The 26,537-nt window shown below is 46.4% G+C and overlaps 1 protein-coding gene across 2 annotated transcripts in view; it reads left to right on the top strand.

Moving 5' to 3' along the window:
* Nucleotides 1-10,136: 10,136 nt before the first annotated feature.
* Nucleotides 10,137-26,537, top strand: part of Marchf6 (membrane associated ring-CH-type finger 6) — a 68,001-nt gene continuing 51,600 nt past the window's right edge. Inside the window, exon 1 of one of the 2 annotated variants that reach the window (XM_040757692.1) lies at nucleotides 10,137-10,375. In XM_040757692.1, the coding sequence (XP_040613626.1) occupies nucleotides 10,357-10,375 (19 nt within the window). In that variant the 5' untranslated portion in view covers nucleotides 10,137-10,356. The remainder of the gene's footprint in view (nucleotides 10,376-26,537) is intronic. The other variant, XM_040757693.1, reaches the window with a different exon arrangement.

The raw sequence follows: 26,537 nt of genomic DNA, 5'->3' as shown, positions 1-26,537 counted from the left end.
GAGTCATCTGCTCATCGCATAACAAAATACCCGACTCAAGCTACTTACAAAGAAAAAGGCTCTGGGCTGGCCAAGGCCACACAGTGAGACCATGTCCCAGAGAGAGGGATGAGGCCAGAAAAAAGAGGCTTACCTAGTTCAGTTCTGTAGGTTCAAGACCATGGTATCCTGCATAACTTTATGTCAGGAGAAGAACTCACGGTGAGTAGTTTGTCTGTGAGTGTGTGAGGGGGAGGGGGACAAGGAAGCCCTGAGTGAATACTTCAGGAGTGAATGAAGTCCTGAGTGAATGTGTATTGTTGACGTGAGCACAGCTGTGTTAAGGATCCCAATGCCTCAGCCCCATAGGAACTGACAAAGTCTTCCTGTCGGTGAGGCCCAAAGACATAGCAAAGACTTCCTCTGGTCCAGATGTTTTTAGGAGCAACTGATCAGGGTGTGCAAAAACTAGTAACTGCAGCTTCTTCCTCCAGATGACTGCAATGTGAGACAGCTTTGCTATTGATACCCCCATGAAGACTAGCCCACTCCTCCTTCCTGTGTTCGCAGTAAACACACCGAGGTTCTGGTCTAGAGATACCAGTTAATGGGTGAGCATGGCCCGCAGGATCCCTGCTTTTCTGCATGTCACCTGTCCTTTCTTCATTCCTGGTGTCCCACTCTGTGTGGGATCTGGCAAAGGAGGAAGACGCAGTGCGTGCAGGCGTGAGTGACTGCATCTGGAATCAGGAGCTGAAAGTGTGGTAGGGTTTTTCGTTGAGAACACCCAAAGAACAAACCGATATGGGCTATCTTCTGGTGGCACCCCAGTTACTTAGGCACCTGATGTTAGGCCCTGCCTCCCAAAGTTTCCAGCGCTTTCCAAACGTGAAACCTCCAGGTCCAATGACAGCATCCTTTTACACCACTAAGAGTAGTAAAATACCCTCAGAGCACAGTGAACAGTGTATTTCCACACACACACTTGGCAGTACCTCGGCCATGTTTGTGTCCACATCGTTATACACAGGTCCTACTTCATCAGCACAGTCATTAGGTTCAGGGAGGGGCAGTTTGCTCGACAAATTAATTGTTCTTCCCTGAGAGTTTTAAATTTGGGAATGGAGAACCTCATGCTCAAGTTGTGTAATGGTAAGGCAGAAGCTTTACAGCTGAGGACTAGCAATGGCCTTGTGTCCAGTCTCGTGGAAGAAGCTGGCTGGACAAGATGAACCCTGGGCCCCAAGGAGTCCTATCCTTGAAGTGCACACCAAGAGTGCTTTCCTCTTTTTAGCCTAAAGGTAACTAAGCTTCTGTCAGAGGCACCTGGGGAGGTCTGACTGGTTTACACAATTCAGCTGGCTGTGAAGACTGCCTGGCACACAGTAGGGGCTAAACAAACATTGCCCAATTCCTTCTAGTTTAATTAGCTGCACAATGTATTGCTATGTGGAAGGGAGACCTGGTGAAAAGTTCTTTCCCTGGAGTTCCCAAGAGAAAACAGATAATCAAAAGGAGAAAGCCCTCCACTCCGCCACCCAACCGTCATCCACGGTCAAGATGTTTACATACCTGCCCTGAATGCTATTAATAGGATTCCTTCAGCAAAACTTTCCTTCCCAGAATCCTTCCTCCTACCCTGACAGGCTTGAGTTCTGTGTCTCTGGTCTCAGCTGGTTCAAAGTATGCTGCTACAGGCCTTCTAGTGACTGAATTCTTATTGGAATCATGTGGGAAGGGTAGGGCTGGGGAAGGAGCTGCCTGTGAATATGGTTTTGCATTTTTTTGACAGTTTTTACCCAATGGCAGCACAATTCTCAAGGTCTCCATCACCGTGGCAGTACGTTTGCCTCGGGTAATACCGAGGACGCACAAATCAATGACTTTATTTAAGGGTTGCTGTCTTTTTGGAGGGCTCCTTCCCATTATTTTAAGCCTTACTCAGATTGAAAGACCCCGGCCCAGCACAGGTGGCTGAGGCCTATGGAAAATTCCTTTCCCCCACAGATCAGCCGAATAGTCATTTTTTTGATCAGAAGGAAGCTCAGCTCAAGGTCTTTACAGCTGCATAGTCACTACTATCTCTGTCCAGATAGGGGCCCAGGTGTCTATGGTCTGCACAGCCAGCCCAGAAAGATTGGGCAGGCACAGAAACCTTTGTTCTTCAGATAGGGCCAAGGCCGAGAATTGAGTTATGAGAGAAACCTTAATTGCCTCTCTGTCCAGATGAGAGAAACCTCGTTCTGAGCCCCCGCCTCATTTAAATTACCCAATCAGGGTCCTGTAACTAGGCTTCTCGCTTCTGTACTGCGCTTTTTGCTATAAAAGAACCCCTGAGTCCCCAGCTCGGGGCTCTCAGTTCCCGAGACTGAGACGCCCCGGGTACCCGTGTATTATCAATAAAGCCTCTTGCTGTTTGCATCCAAGCTCGTGGCCTCGGTGTTCCTTGGGTTCGGGTCTCCCTCCCGTGAAAGTCCCCCGCCTGGGGTCTTTCATTTGGTGCATTGGCCGGGAATTGAGACCCTGCCCAGGGACCACCGACCCACTTCTGGGAGGTAAGAATTGTCCGGACTAAATTTCTGTTGTTTCTGTTGTCTGCTGTCTGTCTGTCTATGCCTGTTGTTTTATTGCGCCTGCGTCTGTAATATACAGCTGTATACATCTGTATCTGGTGGCACCGACCGCAGCTCTAGGACACGATCTGCCTCGTCTGTTTGGGGCCCCGTCTGTTTGGGGCAGATGTCCATCTGCCCCGTCTGGAGTTCTTAGGGAACTCGTCTGTTTGGGGCCCCGTCTGTTTGGGGCAGATGTCCATCTGCCCCGTCTGGAGTTCTTAGGGAACTCGTCTGTTTGGGGCCCCGTCTGTTTGGGGCAGATGTCCATCTGCCCCGTCTGGAGTTCTTAGGGAACTCGTCTGTTTGGGGCCCCGTCTGTTTGGGGCAGATGTCCATCTGCCCCGTCTGGAGTTCTTAGGGAACTCGTCTGTTTGGGGCCCCGTCTGTTTGGGGCAGATGTCCATCTGCCCCGTCTGGAGTTCTTAGGGAACTCGTCTGTTTGGGGCCCCGTCTGTTTGGGGCAGATGTCCATCTGCCCCGTCTGGAGTTCTTAGGGAACTCGTCTGTTTGGGGCCCCGTCTGTTTGGGGCAGATGTCCATCTGCTCCCGTCTGGAGTTCTTAGGGAACTCGTCTGTTTGGGGCAGGTCTGTATCTGGAGCTGGAGTTCTTAGGGACTCGGTTGTTTGGGGTAGATGCCTAGGAATCTGCCCCGTCTGTTTGGGGAAGTCCCGCTGGCCGAGGGAGTTTCCATCCTGATAGGGGACAAGGACGGGAGCACAAGGCCCCCGTCCCCGATCTGAATTTGCTTTTGACTTTCGTCAAAGCCGCGCAGCGAAAATCTGTTTGTTTTTGTTTCTTATCTGTTCGTCCGTCTGAATGTCGTTTGTCATCGCTCTCGAGATGCTCGTAACCGGACTGTCGCGCGCAAGAAGCATGGATCATCCTTTGCTCTTCTGAATGGCCAACTTTTGATGTTGGCTGGCCACGAGATGGCACCTTTAACCCTCAAATTATTTTCCAGGTGAAAGAGAAAGTCATGGATCCTGGACCCCAGGGCCACCCGGACCAAGTACCCTATATAGTTACCTGGGAAGTGCCGGTCTATGACCCTCCCTCCCCCTCCTCTTCCCTAACCCCCGCCGCCGCCGCTGCGGCACCGCTCGGGCTGCGGCCCATTTCCGGTTCGAGTTCAGCGTCCCGGCCGCTGCGCGAAGGGCGCCCTGAATGTGACCGGCGACAATGCGAGGGGAGCTGTGTCTGCCTCCCTGCGGCCCGCGATGGACCGGGTCAGAGAGCGGCCGCCACGCCCCTCGGCCCCGCTCCCCGGCAGACGCTCCGGCCCTTCCGGGCGGCGCCGTAGCCTCAGCCCGCTCCGGATTAAACCGCCCTGCCTCCGGACGGGCCATGATGGCCAGTTGCAGTACTGGCCGTTCTCTGCCTCAGATCTTTATAACTGGAAAAAATAACCCCCTCCTTTTCAGCAGATCCTGTGAGAATGACTGATCTATTGGAGTCGGTTCTTACTACCCATCACCCCACCTGGGGCAAATGGACAACCTACGCAGCTTCCAAATGAAATTGATGCTGCCCAGACTGGGACTTCACCACTGAGGCAGGTAGGACCCATCTAATGTCTTTAATGCCAGTTGCTTGTAGCGAGTCTCCGAAAGACGGATAAGCAATCTATAAATTTGGCCCAGGTAAGACAGATAGTTCAGAAGGCAGAGGAATCGCCAGCCGCATTTTTTGAAAGACTTAAGGAAGCTTACAGAATGTATAACCCATATGACAGGGGTATACACTACCAGATGTATTGAGGGAGACAGAACGCATTTTTTATGAAAAGAGAAGCTCAGACAGAGAGAGAAAAGATGGAGACAGAATGTCAGAGACAGGAAATGAGAGAGACAGGATAGCAAGGGACAAGAAGCGTAACAGAGAAATGACTAAACTGTTGGCCACAGTAGTCGCAGAGACAGGATAGGTAGAGAGAGGGACAAAGGGGGCCTCACTTAGAAAGAAGGACCTTTCAGAGACCCAAACCCCTGCCGGTCCCCCTGGAACACTCCCCTGTTGCCAGTCAAGAAGCCAGGAACCAATGACTATAGGCCGGTCCAGGACCTCCGGGAAGTCAATAAGCGGGTTGAGGACATACACCCCATGGTCCCCAATCCCTATAACCTCCTGGGTGGACTGCCACCTGACTATGTTTGATACTCAGTCCTGGATTTGAAGGATGCCTTCTTCTGCCTGCGGTTACACAAAGACAGTCAGCCACTGTTTGCCTTTGAATGGCAGGATGCAGACCTGGGAATCTTGGGACAACTTTGACTGAGGGGAGAGCCAGGAGAAAGCCTTCATGGACATCAAGAAGGCTCTGCTCAGCTCCCCAGCTCTGGGGTTACCTGATCTGACTGAACCCTTTGACAAATTGACGTTGGGGCAGCCTTTGACTATCTATGCTCAGGCAGCCACCGGGCCGCTGGCTCACCAATGCCAGGATGACCCATTACCAGACTCTGTTGCTGGACAAGGACCGAATTCACTCCGGGGCTCCGGTGACCCTAGACCCCACCTCGCTACTCCCCCTCCCGGGGAAGCAGAGACTCATAACTGCTTGCAGGTCCTGGCTGAGGTCCATGGGACGAGAGCTGACCTCACGGATCAACCCCTTCCCAACCCTGACCTTGTCTGGTTCACGGACGGAAGCAGCTTTGTACATCAAGGAGAGTGGAAAGCCGGTGCTGCATTGACAACTGAGTCAGAAACAATTTGGGCCGAGGCCTTGCCGCCAGGAACATCAGCCCAACGAGCAGAACTGATTGCCTTGACACAGGCCCTGAGACTGGCAGAAGGTAAGAAACTCACTGTCTACACAGACAGCCGCTATGCTTTTGCCACCGCTCACATCCATGGTGAAATTTATAGGCGAAGGGGGCTATTGACCTCAGAGGGCAGAGACATTAAAAACAAAAAGGAAATCCTGGCCCTCTTAGAGGCTCTGCACCTCCCAACCGCCCTCAGTATCATACATTGCCCAGGGCATCAGAAAGGCGACAGCCCCGTTGCCCGGGGAAACCGGAGGGCCGACCTGGCCGCCCGGGAGGCTGCCTTGACCTTGGAAAGCAACAGTCACCTCCTCCAGGCGGCTGTAGCCCCTGTAACTAATGAGGCTTCCGAGAAGACCTCCCCGTCATGGGACTATGAAATAAAAGACATCAAAGCCATGAAAAGACTGGGGGCGACCCGAGTACATGATGGTCTCTGGACCTATCAAGGAAAGACTGTCCTTCCCCGCCTAATGACTAGATATCTGGTTAACAGCCTACACAAACTCACTCATTTGAGCTCCAGGAAAATGAGAGAACTGTTAGCCCGGGAAGAAAATACCCGCCACCTGTTGGGAATAGAAGAAATAATAAAACAAGTGACTGAGCAATGTGACGCCTGCGCCCACGTCAATATGACCAGGCTAAAGCTACCCATGGGGACCCGAGCTCGGGGGCACTGGCCTGGGGTGCACTGGGAAATAGATTTCACAGATCTCCTGGTTTTTGTTAACACCTTCTCGGGATGGACTGAAGCCTACCCCACCAAGCACGAGACAACAAAGGTGGTCACCAAGAAACTTCTTGAAGAAATCTTCCCCGTTACGGAATGCCACAGGTATTGGGGACAGACAACGGGCCTGCCTTTGTTTCTCAGGTAAGTCAGTCTGTGGCCACCTTGTTGGGGATTGATTGGAAATTACATTGTGCTTATCGACCCCAAAGCTCAGGACAGGTAGAGCGTATGAATAGAACCATTAAGGAGACTATAACTAAATTATCGCTTGCAGCTGGCACTAAAGACTGGGTCCTCTTGCTCCCCCTTGCCCTCTATCGTGCCCGGAATACACCGGGCCCCCATGGCCTCACCCCTTTTGAAATTCTGTATGGAACCACCGTTCCCTTTGTTCAGTTCTTTGACCAAGATATTTCTGACTATGCCAATTCCTCCTCTCTTCAAGCTCACCTGCAGGCACTCCAGCTGGTTCAGCAGGAAGTCTGGAAGCCTCTGGCCCAAGCCTACCGAGACCAGAGGAAACACCCTATCGTCCCTCACTCCTACAAAGTGGGAGACAACGTTTGGGTCCGGCGCCACCAGGCTAAGAACCTTGAACCCCGCTGGAAGGGACCATACACAGTCCTGTTGACCACCCCTACTGCTCTCAAGGTGGATGGGATTGCTGCTTGGATACACGCCTCGCACGTAAAAGCTGCCCTCCCTGAGGATTCGGACTCAGGATGGAAAGCTCAACGCACTCAAAATCCTTTGAAAATAAAACTTACCCGCTCCCCTCCCTCCTGCTAATAGCCCTCCTCATAAAATCAAGCACTGGTGTGGCCTCCAGTCCCCACACCGTTTATAAATTAACCTGGGAGGTTCTATCCCAAATGGGGGAGGTCATTTATGCTGTCACGGAACCACATGCACTTGGGACATGGTGGCCTACTCTACGGCCTGAATTTTGTGATTTAGTAGCAGGGTTGAACACTTGGGACATTCCCCATTGCCACCCAAAGGCATGCGCCAGTGGTTCCCACCTTTACAGACGCCGACGTACATTCATATTCGTGGACTCCAGAGAAACCACCCCCGGGTGTGTTAGTCGCAGAGCCAGAGAGCAGCTAAATTCATTGGACTTCTACGTCTGCCCCCGAGATGGACGTACCTGGCAACAGGCCCAGAAATGTGGGGGATATAATTCCTTTTTCTGTGCAGCTTGGGGGTGCGAGACTACAGGGGACGCATATTGGAGGCCATCCTCATCCTGGGATAAAATACAAGTACGTAGAGGCTGGGACAAAGGACAATCTGGAAAGATAGGTATGCCCCTTGCCATTTCTTTCACTGCACAGGGAAAGCAAGCCCCGGACTGGCAGACTGGGTATACCTGGGGTTTGCGTTGGTATCTACACGGACCAGACAGGGGAGTAATCTTTACAATCAGATGCAAGGTGGCTCCCGTCAATCCACAGGCCATAGGCCCTAACCAGGTCCTTACTGATCAAAAGCAGCCTAGCCTATTCGTGCCCAAGGCTGATACCAGGCCCCTGACCCTGCCTAAAACCACAGCCGCTCCCGCGCCTCCAGAAAGCACTCCCAAACCCCCCTCCTCGGGTCCCCCCCTTGAAGGCACGGGAGATAGAATATTAGCCCTAATCAAAGGGACATATGCCACTCTGAATTTAACTCGCCCAGATAAGACTAAGGAATGCTGGCTTTGTCTGACTCCGCAACCTCCCTATTATGAAGGCTTAGCGGTTATGGGCGAGTATACAAATCAGGCCACAGCCGAGGCTCTTTGTGGGACAGCCACGCAACATAAATTGACCATCTCAGAAGTATCTGGAAAGGGGCTATGTATAGGTAACGTCCCCACCACACATCAAGGACTATGCAATGCCACTGAGCCTTTGCCCCAAAGTGGCCGCTACTTGATAGCCCCCAATGGGACATATTGGGCATGCAACACTGGATTAACCCCTTGTGTCTCCACCACGGTACTAGGTGCCACCGTTGACTATTGTGTTCTGATTGAATTATGGCCTAAGGTAATTTACCACCCCTCTGACTATGACATGATAAGTACTGGCCGCATTAAGAGGGAACCTATCTCCATCACTACTGCCATCCTACTAGGAGGACTAACCATGGGAGGCATAGCAGCAGGAATAGGAACCGGTACTGCCGCACTGCAGGAAACTAAACAGTTCCAACTCCTACAACAAGTAATGCGTGCAGATATTCGGTCTTTAGAGGAGTCTGTCGCTGCCCTGGAGAAGTCTCTGTCCTCCCTGGCAGAAGTAGCCCTCCAAAACAGAAGGGGACTAGACCTCTTATTTTTACAGCAAGGGGGAATTTGTGCGGCCCTTAAAGAAGAATGCTGCTTTTACGCAGACCATACCGGAGTGGTAAGAGATAACCTGGCTAAAATAAAAGAAAGACGCCAAAAGTACCACCAATTAATTAAGTCCCAACAGGGATGGTTTCAGAATTGGTATAACAGGTCCCCTTGGTATTCGACTCTCATATCCACTATTATGGGACCCCTGATCATTATATTTCTGATTCTGATGATTGGGCCATGCATCTTAAACAGATTGATCCAGTTCATAAAGGAAAGGTTATCAATTGTACAATCACTGGTTTTGACTCAACAATACCAGCAGCTAAAGCAAAGGGATTTCGAGATGGCAGAAACCTCTGAATGAAAGATTTCATTCAGTTACAAGAGCAATGGGGGAATGAAAGACCCCGGCCCAGCACAGGTGGCTGAGGCCTATGGAAAATTCCTTTCCCCCACAGATCAGCCGAATAGTCATTTTTTTGATCAGAAGGAAGCTCAGCTCAAGGTCTTTACAGCTGCATAGTCACTACTATCTCTGTCCAGATAGGGGCCCAGGTGTCTATGGTCTGCACAGCCAGCCCAGAAAGATTGGGCAGGCACAGAAACCTTTGTTCTTCAGATAGGGCCAAGGCCGAGAATTGAGTTATGAGAGAAACCTTAATTGCCTCTCTGTCCAGATGAGAGAAACCTCGTTCTGAGCCCCCGCCTCATTTAAATTACCCAATCAGGGTCCTGTAACTAGGCTTCTCGCTTCTGTACTGCGCTTTTTGCTATAAAAGAACCCCTGAGTCCCCAGCTCGGGGCTCTCAGTTCCCGAGACTGAGACGCCCCGGGTACCCGTGTATTATCAATAAAGCCTCTTGCTGTTTGCATCCAAGCTCGTGGCCTCGGTGTTCCTTGGGTTCGGGTCTCCCTCCCGTGAAAGTCCCCCGCCTGGGGTCTTTCAAGATGAGAAGCGAAAGAAGGGTCTTTCGAATTCCTACTCACACACAAAGTTATGTTTCTTGAATCTATTTTTCGTCACCTTAATTTTAAGTGTCGAGGTCGGAGAGACTTCTTCGCTTCTAATCTGTACTATCTTATGTATTTAGAGAAAACTCTAAGGCTCGTGTGAGGATGGGCGGCCAACTGATGCCAGTAGAGCACACAGTCTTTCATCATTCATCAGCCATTTAGTTTTCTGGCCAGGTAAGCGTATGTAAGTGTGTCGCCATCCGGGCTAATTTCCCTTAGAGCTTCCAGCTGCCTAATGTACTTTCCAACCAATTGCATAAGCCTCCCCAGGAGAAATTGCGAAAACCTGGGTGCCCGTCCTTTTACGTTTCAGAGTTGCTTTTGTACAGACTATTAAACCGAGCGTCAGAGCCACGCTGGTGATGAACCAAAATGTTCGTTCCGGGGCCCATTCTGAATGCCCAGGGAGTCACGGTCCAGTACCCCACGCTGGGGCCTTTGTCCCGCACGCACACCCATTCGGGCGCGCGCCCGCCTGCCCGCTCCCGCTGCTCCGCGCTCCTTTGTCCCGGAACACGCCGCCTCCTCCGCGAGACGCCGCCTCGGCTCTCACTCCCCGTCCAGCGGAGCCCTCCGCCAACGGGACCGCCGGGCTCCCGCGCCGCCGGCGCGCGCCGGAAGTGACGCGAGGGCGCCGGCGCCCCGCCTCTTCCGGCGCGCGCCCCGCCCAGGCCCGTCTCTCGGCCGCGCGCCCCTCCCCCTCCCCGGCGCTCTCTTTTCTGTCAGCCGCTGTCCCCGTCCCCCTCGCCCGCGTCTGGCTTTTCCTCTCGCACCTGAGCGCACGCACCTGCCCGGCCCGCGTCCTCGTCCTCCTCCCCTCCTCCCCCCCCTCCCCCGCCTTTCCCCTCCGGGCCTGGAGGCTCTGCCCGGTCGCGGGCGCCTCGCGGCTGCGTCACCGCCGCCCCCCAGACAAGATGGACACCGCCGAGGAAGGTGAGGCGGCGGCGCCCGCGCCCTTGCAGCGGCGCCCGCGCTCCGGTCGGGCCGGGGAGCTCGCGGCGGCGCCCGGGGGGGGGGCAGTTTGCTGGCCTGGCCGGCGGGCGCGCGGGTTCAGTGGGTCCTCCCGCGGGCTGGGCTCGGAAGGTGACCCTCTGCGCGCCCCCCGCCGGTCCCCTCGGGCGACGACCCAGCCTCGGTTGGGACACTGGAGTGCCTGGACTTCGGTGTTCGGGACGTGGGGTGCCGGGGACGTGGGGTGCCGGGACACTGGAGTGCCTGAACTTCGGTGTTCAGGACATGGGGTGCCCGGGACGTGGGGTGCCGGGACTTGCCGGTGCCGAGGATCGGGGCACCAGCCTCCGCCATCCCTCGGTCCGCAGAGGAGGGGGCCGCGGAGCGAAGGCCGGGGGACCTTTTTCCATTCCCCTCCCCCACTCTTCTTTTTTTTTTTTTTTTTCTGTGTTCGGGTCTGTTTGCCGATTGTCCTGTAGGCCCTACCTCTTTGCCACAGAACTTCTTTGTTGACTTTGAAAGTTGGCGGAAAATATCAGGGTCAGGTGATGACTGAACTGACCTGGCCCTCTGTGGAAACCTTGCCCTCTCCTTACCTTACCCTAAGGGCATCGATCAGACCCCAGACAGTCTATTGGAGGGACGGACAGAGGCTGATATTTCCGTTTCTCTTTAAATACTTGACACCTGCAAGCGAGGGTTGGTTTGTTTTGTGTATGAACGAGTATTTTGGAAATAACCAGATAACACGAGACGAAAGTGAATACAGAAAGCAGAAGCTTCCCTGACGGTCTCTCGGTGTTTGAAAGAAGTTTAATGTTTTTATTTATAGTCGCTGATTGATTAGTGAGTCTGTAGAGGAAATTATTGATCGTATACTTACCAGTGTGGATACTTAACACTTCGGATATATTTTAGAATGAACTTCTTTTCCTGCCTAATGGTTTATTTTGACGATTTTAAATGCAGTTGAACCAAGAACTATATTGAAGTCATTAGAGTAATAAAAAGTTTTATGTGATGAATTGATAAAACTTGATTTTTAAGAGAAGTCTTCCCTTAATAAAAACCGTGTAGTTTACAAAACATATTCAGGTGCATTTACTTTGAAGTTCCGACTTCAAAGTGATTGCGTGTGTTACCTTTTCACGGCTGTGAATATTTAGGCTTATATTATAGCTTGTTTAAGGTTCACACAGGTAGGAGACAGTTGACCCTATTTTCATTGCTTGTCGCTTCCAGTTCATTAGGCTACAGCGTGGTTATTATATGTAGTGAGTAGTTGCCATTGGAGACCACTTTTTAGAAAGACAGTAAAAATGAAACTGTTGAAGATTAACAATCACACAGGTTGAACTTGTAAGTGGGCATCTCTGTAGGTTCCGCATCCTTCTAGTGAATAGTCAAGTGTTTGTCCCTTTGTTTTTGTCTTTTAAGAAAGTTCCTCCCTATTCCTCTTTCAGCCTCTTGCACTATCATGACAGGCTTTGAAGATTTTTTTAAAGTAAGGTTTATGTGTACATGTTTTGCTCACATGTATGGACGGCTGTAAGCTGCCGTGTGGGTGCTGGGACTGAAACCCTGTTCTCTGCAAGAACAAGTGCTCTTAACTGCTGAGCTGTCTCTCTTGCTCCTTTAAGTTTTAGTTTAATTAATAAATCTAGTAAGCCATGTGTATAGTACTTTCTTTGTGCAGGCATAGTATATGAAATCCTGATGCTTCTCACGTGGGCACTTAGTGCTTGTATAGACTATGGTATGGCCATAGTTACTAGTAACTCAGGAATTGAGAAACTCAGTGTCTGTGGTAGTGTGAGGGAAATGGTACTTCTAGTGCTTAAGGATAACTTTTTTTTTAAATATTGGGATAAGATAGAAGTGATTTTTAAAATAGACTTGGATATTGTACTCAAAGTAACTAATATTTATTGAGGAAGTCTCTGTGCTTCTCCTTACTAAATGCTTTATATTACATCTCGATTCTGTCAACATGTTTGGGAAGGCAACAACCTGCCATTATAGAGGTGAAGAAGGCACTAAAGTTTAGTTTGACTGAGTAACTTATCCAGGTTCACTCAGGTTGTAAATGGAAGGAGAAAGATTCACACTTATGTCACACTTACTTTGGGGAACAGTAGATGCTCACTTATAAATAACAGTGAGATAACTCGTTTTTGTCATTTCCTTTATAAGATGAATCATTAATGTACGTTAACAAGACCTTAACTTTCAGCTGTTCTATGTAACTACTATTTGTGAAAGTGAATTTTGATATTTATTTATTTATTTGTACATATGTGGGGGTCATAGGGCAACCAATGGGAGTCAGTGTTCTCCTTCCACCAAGTGGGTTCCAGGAGTTTGAACATCAGGTCACTTTACCTGTTGAGCCATCTCTCCAGGCATATGAAAGTGAAATTAATAGTTTCTCATGTCCACTTTTGTAAAGTTTTGAATTGGAAGCCTTCTTGAATTTTTAAATTTGACTTGAAATAACACAAAGAGATAGTTTCATGACAAATATAAAGTGAAGGTGGCAAAAAGTTTGTAAACAACTGTTCTCCTTGATTGGTTACTACAGGGTTTTTTTTTTTAAAGATTTACTTATTTATTATGTATACAGTGCATGTCAGTTTGCAGGTCAGAAGAGGGCATCAGTTCTCATAGATGGTTGTGAGCTATCATGTGGCTGTTGGGAATTGAACTTGGGACCTCTGGAACAGCCAGTGAGTGCTCTTAACTGCTGAGCCACCTCTCCAGCCCCAGGATATGTTTTTTTAAAGATTTACTTTTGTGTATATGAGTATTTTGACTGTATGCATGTATGTGTGTGTACCGTGTGTGCTATGCTGTAGAGGCCAGAGGACATTGGATCTCCTGGAACTGGAGTTATCCATGGCTGTAAGCTTCCTTGTGGGTGCTGAGAACTGAACCCAGGTCCTCTGCCCCAACAGCCAAGTACTCTTAACTACTGACTCCTCTGTCCAGTTCCTGTAGGTTATTTCCTAAATTAAAAGAAATGCAGCTTGTTTCGTTTGATTACAAAGGAAATAGACATTTGTTGTTGTTGTTTTTTTTTTTTTTGGTTTGGAAAGTATAACTTAACAGCTAATTAAATTTTGTTTTACTACATTTATTTAGAGTGTATGTATGCATGTATATGTGTGCTGGTTTCACGGTGCAATTATGGAGGTCAGGGGACAGTTTGTGGCAGTTGGTTCTCTATTTCAACCATGTGGGTCCTGTGTACCAAACTCAGGTTGTTAGCTTTAGTGACAAGCACCCTTACCTGTTTAGCCAACTCCGTGACTTCACAAATTTTAAGTGTCTGTTAATAGAAGTGCATATTATAGGCCTGGAGAGATGATTCAGTAGTTAAGATTGCATACTGTAGGGCTGGAAAGATGGCTCAATAGTTAAGGCTACTAGTTGCTCTTCCAGAGGACCCAAGATCTAGTCCCAGCACCCACATGTCAGCTCACAACTGTTTGTGACTTCAGTTTCAGGGAATCAATTGCTGTATCATGGCCTCCAAGGGCACCAGATATATATGCATTGCACAGACATAACAGGCAAAATACCTATACACATTAAAAAAATTTTAAGTACACTCATTTCTTCTCTTCTACTCTTCTAGAGTACCCTAGTTTACTTCCCAGAATCCATGTCAGGTGTTTTCACAACTGCCTTTAGTTTCAGTTTCAGGGGATCCAACATACTCTCCTGGCCTCTGAGGGCAACCCACCCTCTTGTGTGCCAACACACATAGCTGACACAAATGCACACACATACATGTGAAGAAAAGAATAAAAATCTTTTAAAAATTGTTAATACAGGGCTGGAGAGATGGCTCAGCAGTTAAGAGCACTGGTTGCTCATCCAGAGGTCCTGAGTTCAGTTTCCAGCAACCACTTGGTAGCTCACAGCCATCTGTAATGAGATCTGATGCCCTCTTCTGATGTGCAGACATACATGGAGGTAGAACTCTGTATACATAATAAATAAATCTTAAAGTATTCTATGAAAAATGATTGTTAGTAAATTACCCACCACAGAAGCTGGATGTTACTCTTTAAAATGTTGCGGCTGGGCGGTGGTGGGACACACCTTTAATCCCAGCACCCAGGAGGCAGAGGCAGGGGCATCTCTGAATTGAGGCCAGCCTGGTCTACAAAGCAAATTCAGGACAGGTTCCAAAGCTGCAGAGAAATCTTGTCTTGAAAAACAAAACAAAAACAAAAAAAAAAATCAAAACAAACACAATTTCATTCTTTTGATAGACCATCTACAGTACTGTAATGCTTGGAATGTTTTATTTGCAGTAAAGCATTCATTTTATAATTTCTTCATGTTCATAGTAAATAATTACCAAATTTTAAAAATTGCTAAAGTGCTAAGTAGTGTATTGAATTATATTTTTGTCAAATCAGCAAGTTTGTGATTATTTTTTATTTGGTAGATGACTGATTGTACAGTTTATATGAGTACAGGTGTGTTATATAAACTACTGGCATTTCTCTTTAATCTTCAGAGCCAGAGGAGACCTTTGGCATCTAGCCTCTTCATTTTATGGGTCAGGAGTTCAATCCGGCAATGCGCTGAGATTTTTCAGTTTCAGAAAAAAAAAATCTATACTGTGTTCAAAGATACAATTTTTTTCTTTAAAGGAAAAGTGCTACAATGTTGGAATAGATGTTGCTATCAAGAACTCATGTCTGAAGATCTCATAAAAAATATTAAGTATTTTGCTACAGTAGAATGCTAAAATTTTAACTCAGTAATACATAAGCAGTCTCTTTTGTTTTCCATTTTGCTAAATAGCTACTAGGAGACATAACACAAATTTTCATCAGTATCTTTGTGAGATATTAAAAGTCCTATTTTGTGTCTTATGATGGACAATATTTTTTTTGTATGTATGCATATATTTAGGGTCTCTTCTCTATATCCTGGCTGCCCTAAAACTCACTGTGTAGACCAGGCTGGCCTTGAACTGTGTCCCAAGTGCTGGCTGGGATCATTGGCATTCACCACCATGCCTGGACCTAGAAAATACCCACTTTTAAAAGTATGAAACTGAACTGTATTGTGACTGATCACATTGTTTAACATTATGGCAAAAACTTAAAAGTAGTTTAAATTTAGGAGGAAGGTGTTAAAAGATGGGTAGATGTCTGAGTCAGACAGCGGTCTTCCTTATTTTTTAGAGCGTTTTAGAAATTAGTGTTTTACCTACTTCCAGACATGCCCATTTCATCCTGACTACAGACCTGTAAACAAAACATGCCTGCATTCATCTGTTAGGTGTAATGTGTATTGAACATCTAGACAGTTGGTGTGCTTGAATTAGGAAGGAAATAGAGAAATTTTCCCCCTCCCCCATAGTGCTTAAAATCCAGTTAATTTGGTAGGTGAGGAAGGGAAAACAAATTAAACATCAAATAAACTATGCGGCATGCATAAATAATAGAAGGTGTTATGTGTTGTGCAGAAAAGCAAGTATGAGAGCAGAGCCAACAATTTTAACAGCAGAAGACATAACAGAGAGGACATGGGTGGAGTTGTCCCTGCAAATGCTTTGTGGGTAGAGTTGCAATAATCTCTAAGGTACAAGCGTGCTGGGAATGCTAAGAAACTACTAGGAAGGCGTGCCACTGGGGAGTGAATGAGCTTGGGGCAACAGGTACACCATGAAGACATTTGGGGACGGTTGTCTAGGGGAAGTTCAGAGTGGGAAGGGCCTCTAGAACAGTTCTCTCTAGCAAGAGTAGCGGTGACACACAAACTTTCCTGCCACTTTGTCACTGGCTACTTTCTCTTCATAGAGCTGTTAACTACTAGGTGCTAACTCCAAATTTCTTGGAGCTAGAATATGACTAGCTCATTTTGATCCAAGAAGCATGGTGATAGTGGGAAAGGTAATGGAAAGAAACAAAACTGTGGCTGCATTGTCTTTTCTTCTGTTGGTCATACAATCAAAAAGATGCCTGCCACACGGCTGAAGTGGAGTACATAGGATTGAAATGCTGCAATGAGCGCTGTGCTACCCAGAGACTGTTGTTAACTTTATCCCATTTCTTCCCGTCTAGACTGATATTCCCCCCTCTTGTTTCTGTAAGGACATGAAGGTCACTCATTTTTAGTGTAATGAAGAATGAGGTCTTAAAAGGGAATAAGAAGTCAGCCAACAAGGGAAGCGTCTTGGGAATGTCCATTGTATTTTACTGGAAGTTTAAGACAGTGGGAATGAAATGTGCATAAAGCAGATCAGTATAAACCTATAAGAACTTAATAGCCGAGATGGCCTAGGGAGTAGAAGTTAAAAAGAAACGATTTCTGGTACAATTTTATCAGACAACAATGGGAAAAGTTGAGATTTGATGATGGTTTTAAATTTCAAGGACTGCTGTGACAGAGTCCCATAGGCTATGTTAATTGAACACAGTCCTATCTGACAAAAGCTTTGAATTGAAGTGTTGACAGGTGTCTTCTGAGGGATTAAGGATGTTTTCTTCTATGTGTGTTAACGCTGTCTTTCATCTGCACAGGTCTGTATCTCTTTCTCTTACAAGAAACAATCATACTGCATAGGTCCTACTCTAACAACTACACTGTGATGTAACTACCTCTGCAAACATAGCCATCTGACAAGTGTTTCTGGTGGAGGGATGGGGCATGCATGCATGCTCGGTTCTTGAAGGCTCAGAAGTCAGTGAAGGATTTCCCCTACTTGTTATTTGTCTTGAGACAGGATTTCTCTGTGTAGCCCCAGCTGTCCTAGAACTTTCTGTAGACTAGGCTGGCCTTGAACTCACAGAGATCCGCCTGCCTGTGCCTCCTGAGTGCTGGGATTAAAGGCATGGGCTACCACTGTCTGGCCACATTTCATCTACTTTTATTATTTTCTAACCTCAGTATTGTAGCCTTTCATTTTTTTTTTGAACTTCCTTTACTTCTACTTCATGGTGTGTTCTGTAAAGATGGAAATAGGCGAGTAAAGTACAACTTGAACCTGGTGAAATATACGTTTTTGGTGTACCATTCTGCTGGAATATGTTTGAGATGGGGGATTTGGAGACACCATGCCTTTAAAATAAAATTTTGTCTGTAGTCACTGAATATTGAACACCTACGGTGTACTTTGAACCTTTGCTAACTAGGAAAATAAATTTCATTTCTTCCTTCCTCAGACATTGTATAGGGCTTAAGGCATTGTATTGAGCGGAACATTTTGAAGGTTGTCATACTTAGTCTGCTTCCAAAATGTCCCTTATAGGATAATGTGCGTGATGGGAGGGTGTGGAACCTTTAACAGGTGAGGCCTCACTCACTGGAGGGAAGTGGGCTATGGAGCAGTGGGCCTGGAGGATCAGCATCAGCCTTTGGGTCTGAGCTCCCTGCTTCCCTGTACTCTGAGTCTCACTGCAGCTGTCACAGAAGAGCCCTGCTGGCTACACTTCTCTGGCACTTTGGGCTCATTGCTACCTTCAGTATCCCCACATGTCTTCTTCTGTCAGCTCTTCTGTCACTTTTACAAGAGAAGTGATACAAAGGATACTGATACAAAGGAATGGTTCTCCAAGTTTATTCAGAATACTTTGTACTCTTCATGGTTCCTTTGTCCATTTGGAGACGGGGTCCTTATTTGTCCTTTCTGGTCTCCTAGGCTGGCTTCCTACCTGTAGTCCCGTGTCAGTGTCTAAGTGCTGAAGTCTGATCTAGAACCCAAGCACTTGAGTTTCTGTGGGTTGCACATACAGATATTTACCCTATTAGAAAGGAAGCCCAGTCTTGTAAAACTGTGTTTTATGTTGTTCTGTGTGAGTGGGTGTGAGTATGCAGTCCAAGGACAGTTTAGAGCAGTTGGTTCTTTACTTCCACCATATGGGTTTCTGGTGATGACAGATGCCCTTACCTGCTTAGCTGTCTCACTAGCCTTGATAAAAAAAAAAAAAAACTTTTTAAAGTAATGATGGAGCTGGAGAGAAGGCTTAGCTGTTGGGAGCATTTACTGTTCTGGTAGAGGACCCGAATGTGATTCCCAGCACCCACACAGTGGCTCACAACTACCGGTAACTCTGGTTGTAGGGAATCCAGTGCCCTCTTCTCAGCTAAAATAAATACAATTTAAAAGCAATAAACTCAGCGCATGCTAACAAAAATAGCTTTATGACAAATATATTTTCCCAGGGTGAAAATCTCGACTGTAATCTAGTATTTTAAATTTTTAAAGATGTTTTATGTCACTGTTTACATGTTTTGGTTAAATGAAAACTTGGGATTGAAAAGGGAGGAGTATTTTCACCGGGCATTGGTGGCCCAAGCCTTTAATCCCAGCGCTTGGGAGGCAGAGGCAGGTGGATCTCTGCGAGTGCAAGACCAGCCTGGTCTACAGAAAGAGTTCCAGGACAGCCTTCAAAACAATACAGAGAAACCATGTCTTGAAAAACCAGAAAAAAGAAAAGAAAAGAAAAAAAGAACAGGGAGGAGTGAGTGTTTTTAGATGTTTTTGTCTGTTACTGTGTCAAAGTGATAATGTATCAGAGAATGTTTGTTTTTAAATTACAAGATTTAAGGCAGCTGTTAAAATGTTTGGCCCAGCGCTGGAGAGACAGCTCAGCGATTAAGAGCACTTGTTCTTGCGGAAGACCCAGTTCATTTCCCAGCACCCATATGGGGATGCACAACAGTCCACAACTCCGATTCCAGGGAGTATGCAGCAAAACACCCATAAACATAAAATTAGTAAATCTGTATTTTTAAAAATTTATATTGTAAAATGTATATGGGAAGCTGATTTTTGACAAAAATGAAAAAGCAATTCTATAGAGTATAGTTATTTTTTTTAAATAAATGGTGCTGGAAAAACTGAATATCCACAGAAAAGTGAACTTGAAGCCATGATTTCTTCAGTAAACCAAGATTAATTCAAAAGAATGTTAGACCCAGTTGCCCAAAACTAACTGTAGGAGGTTTTTCTTATGGGTTTTTTGTTTTTGTTTTGTGTTGTGTTGGGTTGGGTTGAAACTTCTGGAAGCTTCATCCCCCAAAGAAGGATATTGGATGGCTTCGGTAGATTTTCATAAAGGCACTGAAAAACCATATACTTCAGGCAGTTCTGTTCCTAGGTATATACCCAGTAAAATCCAAAGTACGTGATACTCAAACAGTGTATCATTTCATAGATAAATGTGTCCTGTGTATGAATGGGCACTGTTCACTAGCACTTGGAAACAAGGGACACCTGGAATGGACTTCATAAACATTATGCTAAGTGAAGAAAGCCAGTTGCAGAAGACCTCATCTTATGGGATCCAGTTTGTGTGGAATGTCCGCGGTAGACAAGTCTCTATAGAGAAGTAGATTGGTGGTTGCTTGAAGTGGGGAGGCCTGGTAGAACCGCTGTTAGTTACAAGGTTTCTTCTTGGGAGGATGATGTTGTAAAAGTAGTGATCATGGTGTACAACTGTAAAAAACTCAGCTGTTGACTTGCATGCTTTTCCATTTAACTTCATGGTATATGAAGTACATTGCACTTTAAAAAGTTAAATTGTATTTGTGACATTCTAAACAGGGTGACTAAAGAGAGCTGATGAAATGACCAAATCAAGTGTTTCCCTGTGTGTGTGCCTGTGTAAGGTTGGAAGTGGTTCAGGTCTTTATCAGTAGAACTGTGGAAAAATGATGGTTAAACCCACTGACAGTGTAGCAGGAGTAAGAAAGCATCATTCCCTTTATATGCCCGCCAGCACTGTGTACTGGCAAAGCTGGACTGGAGGCAGAAAGGGTGGTGGAGGAGCTTAAACATTGAAGCGAGAAGAGGGGTAACTTGAGGCTGACAGTGGCTTTGCTTCCTCTGCTGAATCTTTTCCCCAAGCTGCTGGCAGAATCCCCACCTAATCTGTTAACAGATTGGAGTGCTGTTGTCTCTGCCAGTTATTAGGACCAGTAAAGGTTATTGGTTTGTAATGGCAGTAATCAGGAAAGGTATGCATACATAGGCAATCAGAAGTTCACTGCTTATTGTAGAATGCATGCTGTGTATATGTGAATGTGGAGTGAGAGGACAGGTTTGTAGTCATTTCTTGTCCTCCAGCTTTTTATGGCTTTGGGGGTTTGACTCCACTGGTCAGGCTTATGTTTCAAATATGAATACCCTTACTGAGTTGCTTGCAGGCCTGGGGATTGGAATTTTGAGCATTGTGTAGGGCCTGCTTCCCAAATTCACATAAAAATTGTATTTTCATAGACAAAGAATTTGGGATCAGAGCTGAGCTTGAGACAGGGTGTCACAGGCTTAGGTTGACCTTGAAGTTTCTGTGGGGATGAGGATGATTGATTGCCTCCACTTCCCAGGTGCTAGGAGTTTTGTGCTACTGTACCTAGCAAAAATGATTTTTTTTTTTTGTTTTTGTTTTTTTCGAGACAGGGTTTCTCTGTGGCTTTGGAGGCTGTCCTGGAACTCGCTTGGTAGTCGAGGCTGGTCTCGAACTTACAGAGATCCGCCTGCCTCTGCCTCCCAAGTGCTGGGATTAAAGGCGTGCACCACCAACGCCCGGCAAAATGATTTTTTTTAAAAACAGGGTTTCTCTATGTAACCGTCCTGGTTGTCCTGTAACTTGCTCTGTAGACCAGACTGGCCTCAGACTCGCAGAGATCTGCCTGCCTTTGCCTCCTGAGTGCTGGGATTAAAGATGTGCGCCACTACCACTTGGTGCAGAAATGAATTTTTAAAAATAAAATTTGAGCAGCTAAAATATTTTATTCTGTTATAATTGTAAAGTAGCAACAAAACACTAGCTACTTTATCTGTTTATGTATTTATTTATTTTTTTGAGACAGGGTTTCTCTGTATTGCTTTGGAGCCTGTCCTGGAACTAGTTCTTGTAGATCAGGCTGACTTCAAACTCACAGAGATCCACTTGCCTCTGCCTCCTGAGTGCTGGGATTAAAGGCGTGCACCACCAACGCCCGGCAAAATGATTTTTTTTAAAAACAGGGTTTCTCTATGTAACCGTCCTGGTTGTCCTGTAACTTGCTCTGTAGACCAGACTGGCCTCAGACTCGCAGAGATCTGCCTGCCTTTGCCTCCTGAGTGCTGGGATTAAAGATGTGCGCCACTACCACTTGGTGCAGAAATGAATTTTTAAAAATAAAATTTGAGCAGCTAAAATATTTTATTCTGTTATAATTGTAAAGTAGCAACAAAACACTAGCTACTTTATCTGTTTATGTATTTATTTATTTTTTTGAGACAGGGTTTCTCTGTATTGCTTTGGAGCCTGTCCTGGAACTAGTTCTTGTAGATCAGGCTGACTTCAAACTCACAGAGATCCACTTGCCTCTGCCTCCTGAGTGCTGGGATTAAAGGTGTGCGCCACCAACACCTGACTTTTTTCTTTCTATCTATCTATTTATTTTTAAGATTTTATTTATTATGTATACAGTGTTGTAGAAGGCACCAGATCTCATTACAGATATTTGTGAGCCACCATGTAGTGGCTGGGAATTGAACTTAGGACCTCTGGAAGAACAGCCAGTGCTCTTAACCTCTGAGTCATCTCTCCAGCCTTGTCCCGCGCTACCGTCTCGCCAGCAAGAACGACGCAGGACACTCGGATCCTTCTGCAGTAAAGCTTTAATACATCTTGAGAGATAGATGATCAGCTTCTGAGAGGGAGACCCCAAGCTAAGAAACCCAGCCCCTTATATAAGCCTAGGAGCTCCGAGTGAGATGTGTAGAGCCGGGATTGGTGGTTTGCTCATCATCCCAGATGACGCCACGGGAGAGGCACAGCTTAAACGGTGAACTCCAACTGACAGCGGATGTCAGCGCCATCTTCTAATGGCGATAGCGAGGGCGGCTCCTCACATCTCCCCCTATTCATTTATTTTTGAAGCCATAGGACACCCACAACTTTGGAGTGGAGATAGAGGTCAAATCCCCATGTGCAAATTTGAAACATGTACAAAGCTCCTCTCCAGGGTCTTATCCCCAGAGGGAGCCCTGACCAGTCCCGATGTCGTTTTTCTGGGGGAAGGAGATCATGACATAGAACCTTCATGCAAGATGACTTATCTCCCAGGAGAAAGTCGTTATACCGCAGACCTCTCCTGTGCAGTGCTTAGCCTTGCAACTCCTTGGGCTGCTGAAGCCTACCCACTCTATCCCGTGCAATGAGACTAGCCTCGTGGGGTGCAAGAGCCGGGAGGCCAGCAACCTATTGCTTTAACATGGTTAACCAAATGTCAGGGGAGGCTCCGTGTTCTAAGGCAGCAAGTGCTTGTGCCACCATCACTTTGTCTCTTTTGTTTGGGCTCTGAGCTTACACACCATCCAAAGCATCAACACTATTCCACAGCAGAGAACTAGGCTAAATGATCCCATCCCCACCCATTCCTTAAAATAAGAAAATGCAGATGAAATCCAGGAGGAGAGGCCTTCCATCAGAGAAAGATCCAGACGCGTCGAATTCACTTGCAGGATTGCCACTCTCAACTCACGGAGTGTTTGCTCAAACTCAAAAATCCAATTCTGTAATAAATGTTGAGACAGAGCTTTTGACAGGTTAGCTGCTCTTGTAAAATTCTCATATTGTACTGAAGTGACACAAAGGCCAGGCAACTTTTGTTCACATCCCAATTGGGCCATCTGCCACAATATATCCAATTGTTCCTGAACCAAATTAATCTGTTGGTTTACCAACATCAGGCCTCCTTGTATCTGAGAATTGGCAGTGCCCTGTTTATCTAGGGCCATGGTCACAGTGGCCGATAGTTCATTAATGGTTTGAGTTGTCTGCACAGTGGCGGAAAGTGCAAGGGCCGAGGCGGTAACCGAAGCAGTAACCGCGGCGGCGGCTATCAGGCCCACAATAATAGCAGAGATCCCAAAAATCTCGCTTTTCCCTAAACAAACTCAAACTACTTGGCACCTCAACAGGAACTGGAACAAATCGAGGCATGCGCATTACCAAAGCAAAAGGGTGCTTAATAGCATCCCAGCATAATGCATAAAAACAATTCTAAGCAGAGCAATTTATTTCTTTCTGATTCTTACCTAAGGTATCATTACTCACAACCCAAATAAAGGGCAGCCAAACACAAATTGGAGCAGCTGAATAATTAGTTCTCTTAAAAGGGGTATACTTAACATTGGAGGAGGACCAATCAGATGATCCAGAGCTCTGTCCCTCACTCAGACTGTTGCCTAATGCCCCTTTCCAATCAAAAGTAATCTGTCCCTTCTCACTATATCCTCCAGCATTCATTGCCATAGGAGAAAGATCAGTACAGCTTCCACTAATTCAAAAGGATTAGCATTAGATCTTTCTGGATCCATATGAATAAAATTATCCTTTAATGAAGAAATCACAGTAAAGCACAAGCTTCCTACCAATGACAAGGTTCTCTCATCCTGAAAACTCTGTATCTGAGGATCTAAAGGCAAAAAGGCAAGCCCCAACTCTCTATTAGTTGTGAAAAATCTAGGGAACTCCTGGGCATTATGCATCACTGGCATCGGTAGGGGGAAGGTAGACATGATGGCCCACCGTAACTCTCCCATCATACTAGGAACCATCATCCCGAGTAGGAGAGTCTTCATCACCCACTTGGCCTCCATCCTTCTTATTCTGGAGTTGTGAAGGAGCTCTTCGAGTGAGTCTTTCAGGGATCCACAGGGGGTTTTCTTCCTCCTGTGGAAAAACACACACAGCTCCCCTGGATCTTATAAGAATAGGATCCGGGCCTTTCCAGAGATCAGTCAAGACATCTTTCCATTTTACCATTTCTTTTGGCCTATCAGGCTCTAAACTGTGGCGATCGGCCGCAGTGTGGCCTTGGGCATCAGAGTCCAAGAAATTAAGGGTAAAAAGTGCCATGGACACAGCAACTCTTGGTACCGAGGGTAGAACATCCTCAATACTCCCCTTTTGTTTAATCAGATATGATTTGAGTGTACGATGGGCACGTTCCACAATGCCCTGTCCTTGAGGGTTATAAGGTAGGCCAGTTAGATGGGTAACATCCATTTGCCGACAAAACTGTTGGAATTTTTGAGAGGTATATGCTAGTCCATTGTCTGTTTTTAAAATTCTGGGTTTTCCCCAAGCACTCCAGGCCTCAAGGCAATGTGAGGCCTTTTCCCCTGTTAGGGGCGTGGCAAACATTACGCCAGAACAGGTGTCAACAGAAACATGAACATATTGAAGCCTTCCAAAAGAGGGAATATGAGTAACATCCATCTGCCACATCTGCAATGGTCTAATGCCACGTGGGTTTATTCCCACGTGGGGAGCAGGTAAGAATTCGCAGCAATTCTGGCATTGAGTAACAATTTCCCTAGCCTCTTTCCTGGATAGAGCAAAACGACGGCGCAAGGTCTCAGCCGTCACACGAAAGCGCTGATGGAACTCTTTTGCTGCTTGTGCGTGGGTAGACAAGGCAGCGGCCACCAGCTTTGTAGCCTTGTCCGCTAAGTCATTCCCTAAGGACGTGGGACCTGGGAGTCCAGAATGTGCTCGGACATGGGTAATGAAAACAGGAAATCTCCTATTTAACAAGGCAGCTTGTATCTTCTGAAAGATGTTAGCAACTCTGCTGGAGGATCTTATTATTCCAGCTATCTCAAGGAGATTAACTGCATTAACCACATAAGAGGAATCTGATACAATATTGAGGGGTCCTGGAAAAGCCTCAAGAACCTCCAGTACTATCAGACATTCTACAACTTGAGGTGAAGTTTCATTATATTGTTTAGATATAACCCTATCCTTGAGCACATAAGCTCCCATACCAGTTTTCGATCCATCAGTGTACACCACAGTCCCATCTGGGAGTGGGTCTTTAGCTGTCACTTGTGGAAACACTATAGCCTGGTTTAGGGCAAACTGTAAAATTGGATGCTTTGGAAAATGATTATCAATTTGTCCTGAAAAGGAAGTAACTAAAACTGCCCAATCACTAGATGTGGCTGCCAAGGTCTGAACTTGTGCAGCAGTATAAGGCACAATCAAGGAATCAGGATCCCTGCCAAAATGCGTAACAGCTGCTTTTATTCCGCGAAGCGCGAGCTGTGCAACAGCATCAGGGTACCAGTCAATAATCTTAGCAGGGGAAGCATTTGGATGAATCCAAAGTAATGGTCCATGTTGCCACAGGACTGCAGTTGGCAATTGAGCTGTCTTAAAAACACACATTAAAAGGTAGTGACTCCTCAATACGTTGTAATTGTGCTTCCTGTAAGGCCTCTTCCACCATCTGTAAGGCTCGGTGGGCGGCAGGGGTAAATTTTCTGGGTGAGGAGATATGAGGCTCACCCTCCAGGAGATCGAAGAGGGGTTTTAGATCAGCAGATGGAATTTTTAAAAAGGGCCTCAACCAATTTATATCTCCCAGAAGTTTCTGAAAATCATTTAATGTTTGTAAGTGGTCTTTGCGAATTTCTATTTTCTGAGGAACTATATTTTTGGGAGTAATCATTGAGCCCAAAAAGAGGCCTGTATCTGCAATTTGAACCTTTTCTGAGGCAATCTCTAATCCCCACTGTTTTAATTCAGCCACCAGCATGGGAAAAGCCTTTGTAAAACATCTAACTCTTTGTGACAAATAAGAATATCGTCCATATAATGGATCATGATTAAAGATGTAAATTGCTTCCTAATTGGCTCCAAAGCCTCCTGCACATACAGCTGACATATTGTTGGGCTATTGGCCATGCCTTGCGGCAGTACCTTCCACTGAAATCTCTTGTCTGGTTCCATATGACTAAGAGAAGGGATAGTGAAGGCAAACCTTGGTCTATCCCGTGGGTAAAGTGGAATAGAGAAGAAACAATCCTTAATATCTATAATAATAAGCTTCCAATCTTGAGGAAGTGCAGAAAGCAAAGGAAGTCCTTTTTGAACAGGGCCAAAAAGATGCATCTGATTGTTAATGGCCCGCAGGTCATGGAGTAATCTCCACTTCCCAGATTTCTTCTTAATAACAAAAATTGGTGTATTCCATGGGGAGGTAGAAGGCTCTAGATGCCCCAGCCGTTCCTGTTCTTGCACTAATCTTGTGACAGCCTCTAATTTTTCAGAGGATAGAGGCCATTGAGAGACCCATAACGGCTCCTCTGTTTTCCACGGTATGGGTCGTG

Source organism: Mesocricetus auratus, unplaced genomic scaffold, assembly GCF_017639785.1.
Source record: "Mesocricetus auratus isolate SY011 unplaced genomic scaffold, BCM_Maur_2.0 Super-Scaffold_100015, whole genome shotgun sequence".
Taxonomy (NCBI): domain Eukaryota; kingdom Metazoa; phylum Chordata; class Mammalia; order Rodentia; family Cricetidae; genus Mesocricetus; species Mesocricetus auratus.
The sequence above is the reverse complement of the archived record's forward strand: the minus strand, read 5'-3'. Positions and strand labels throughout refer to the sequence as shown.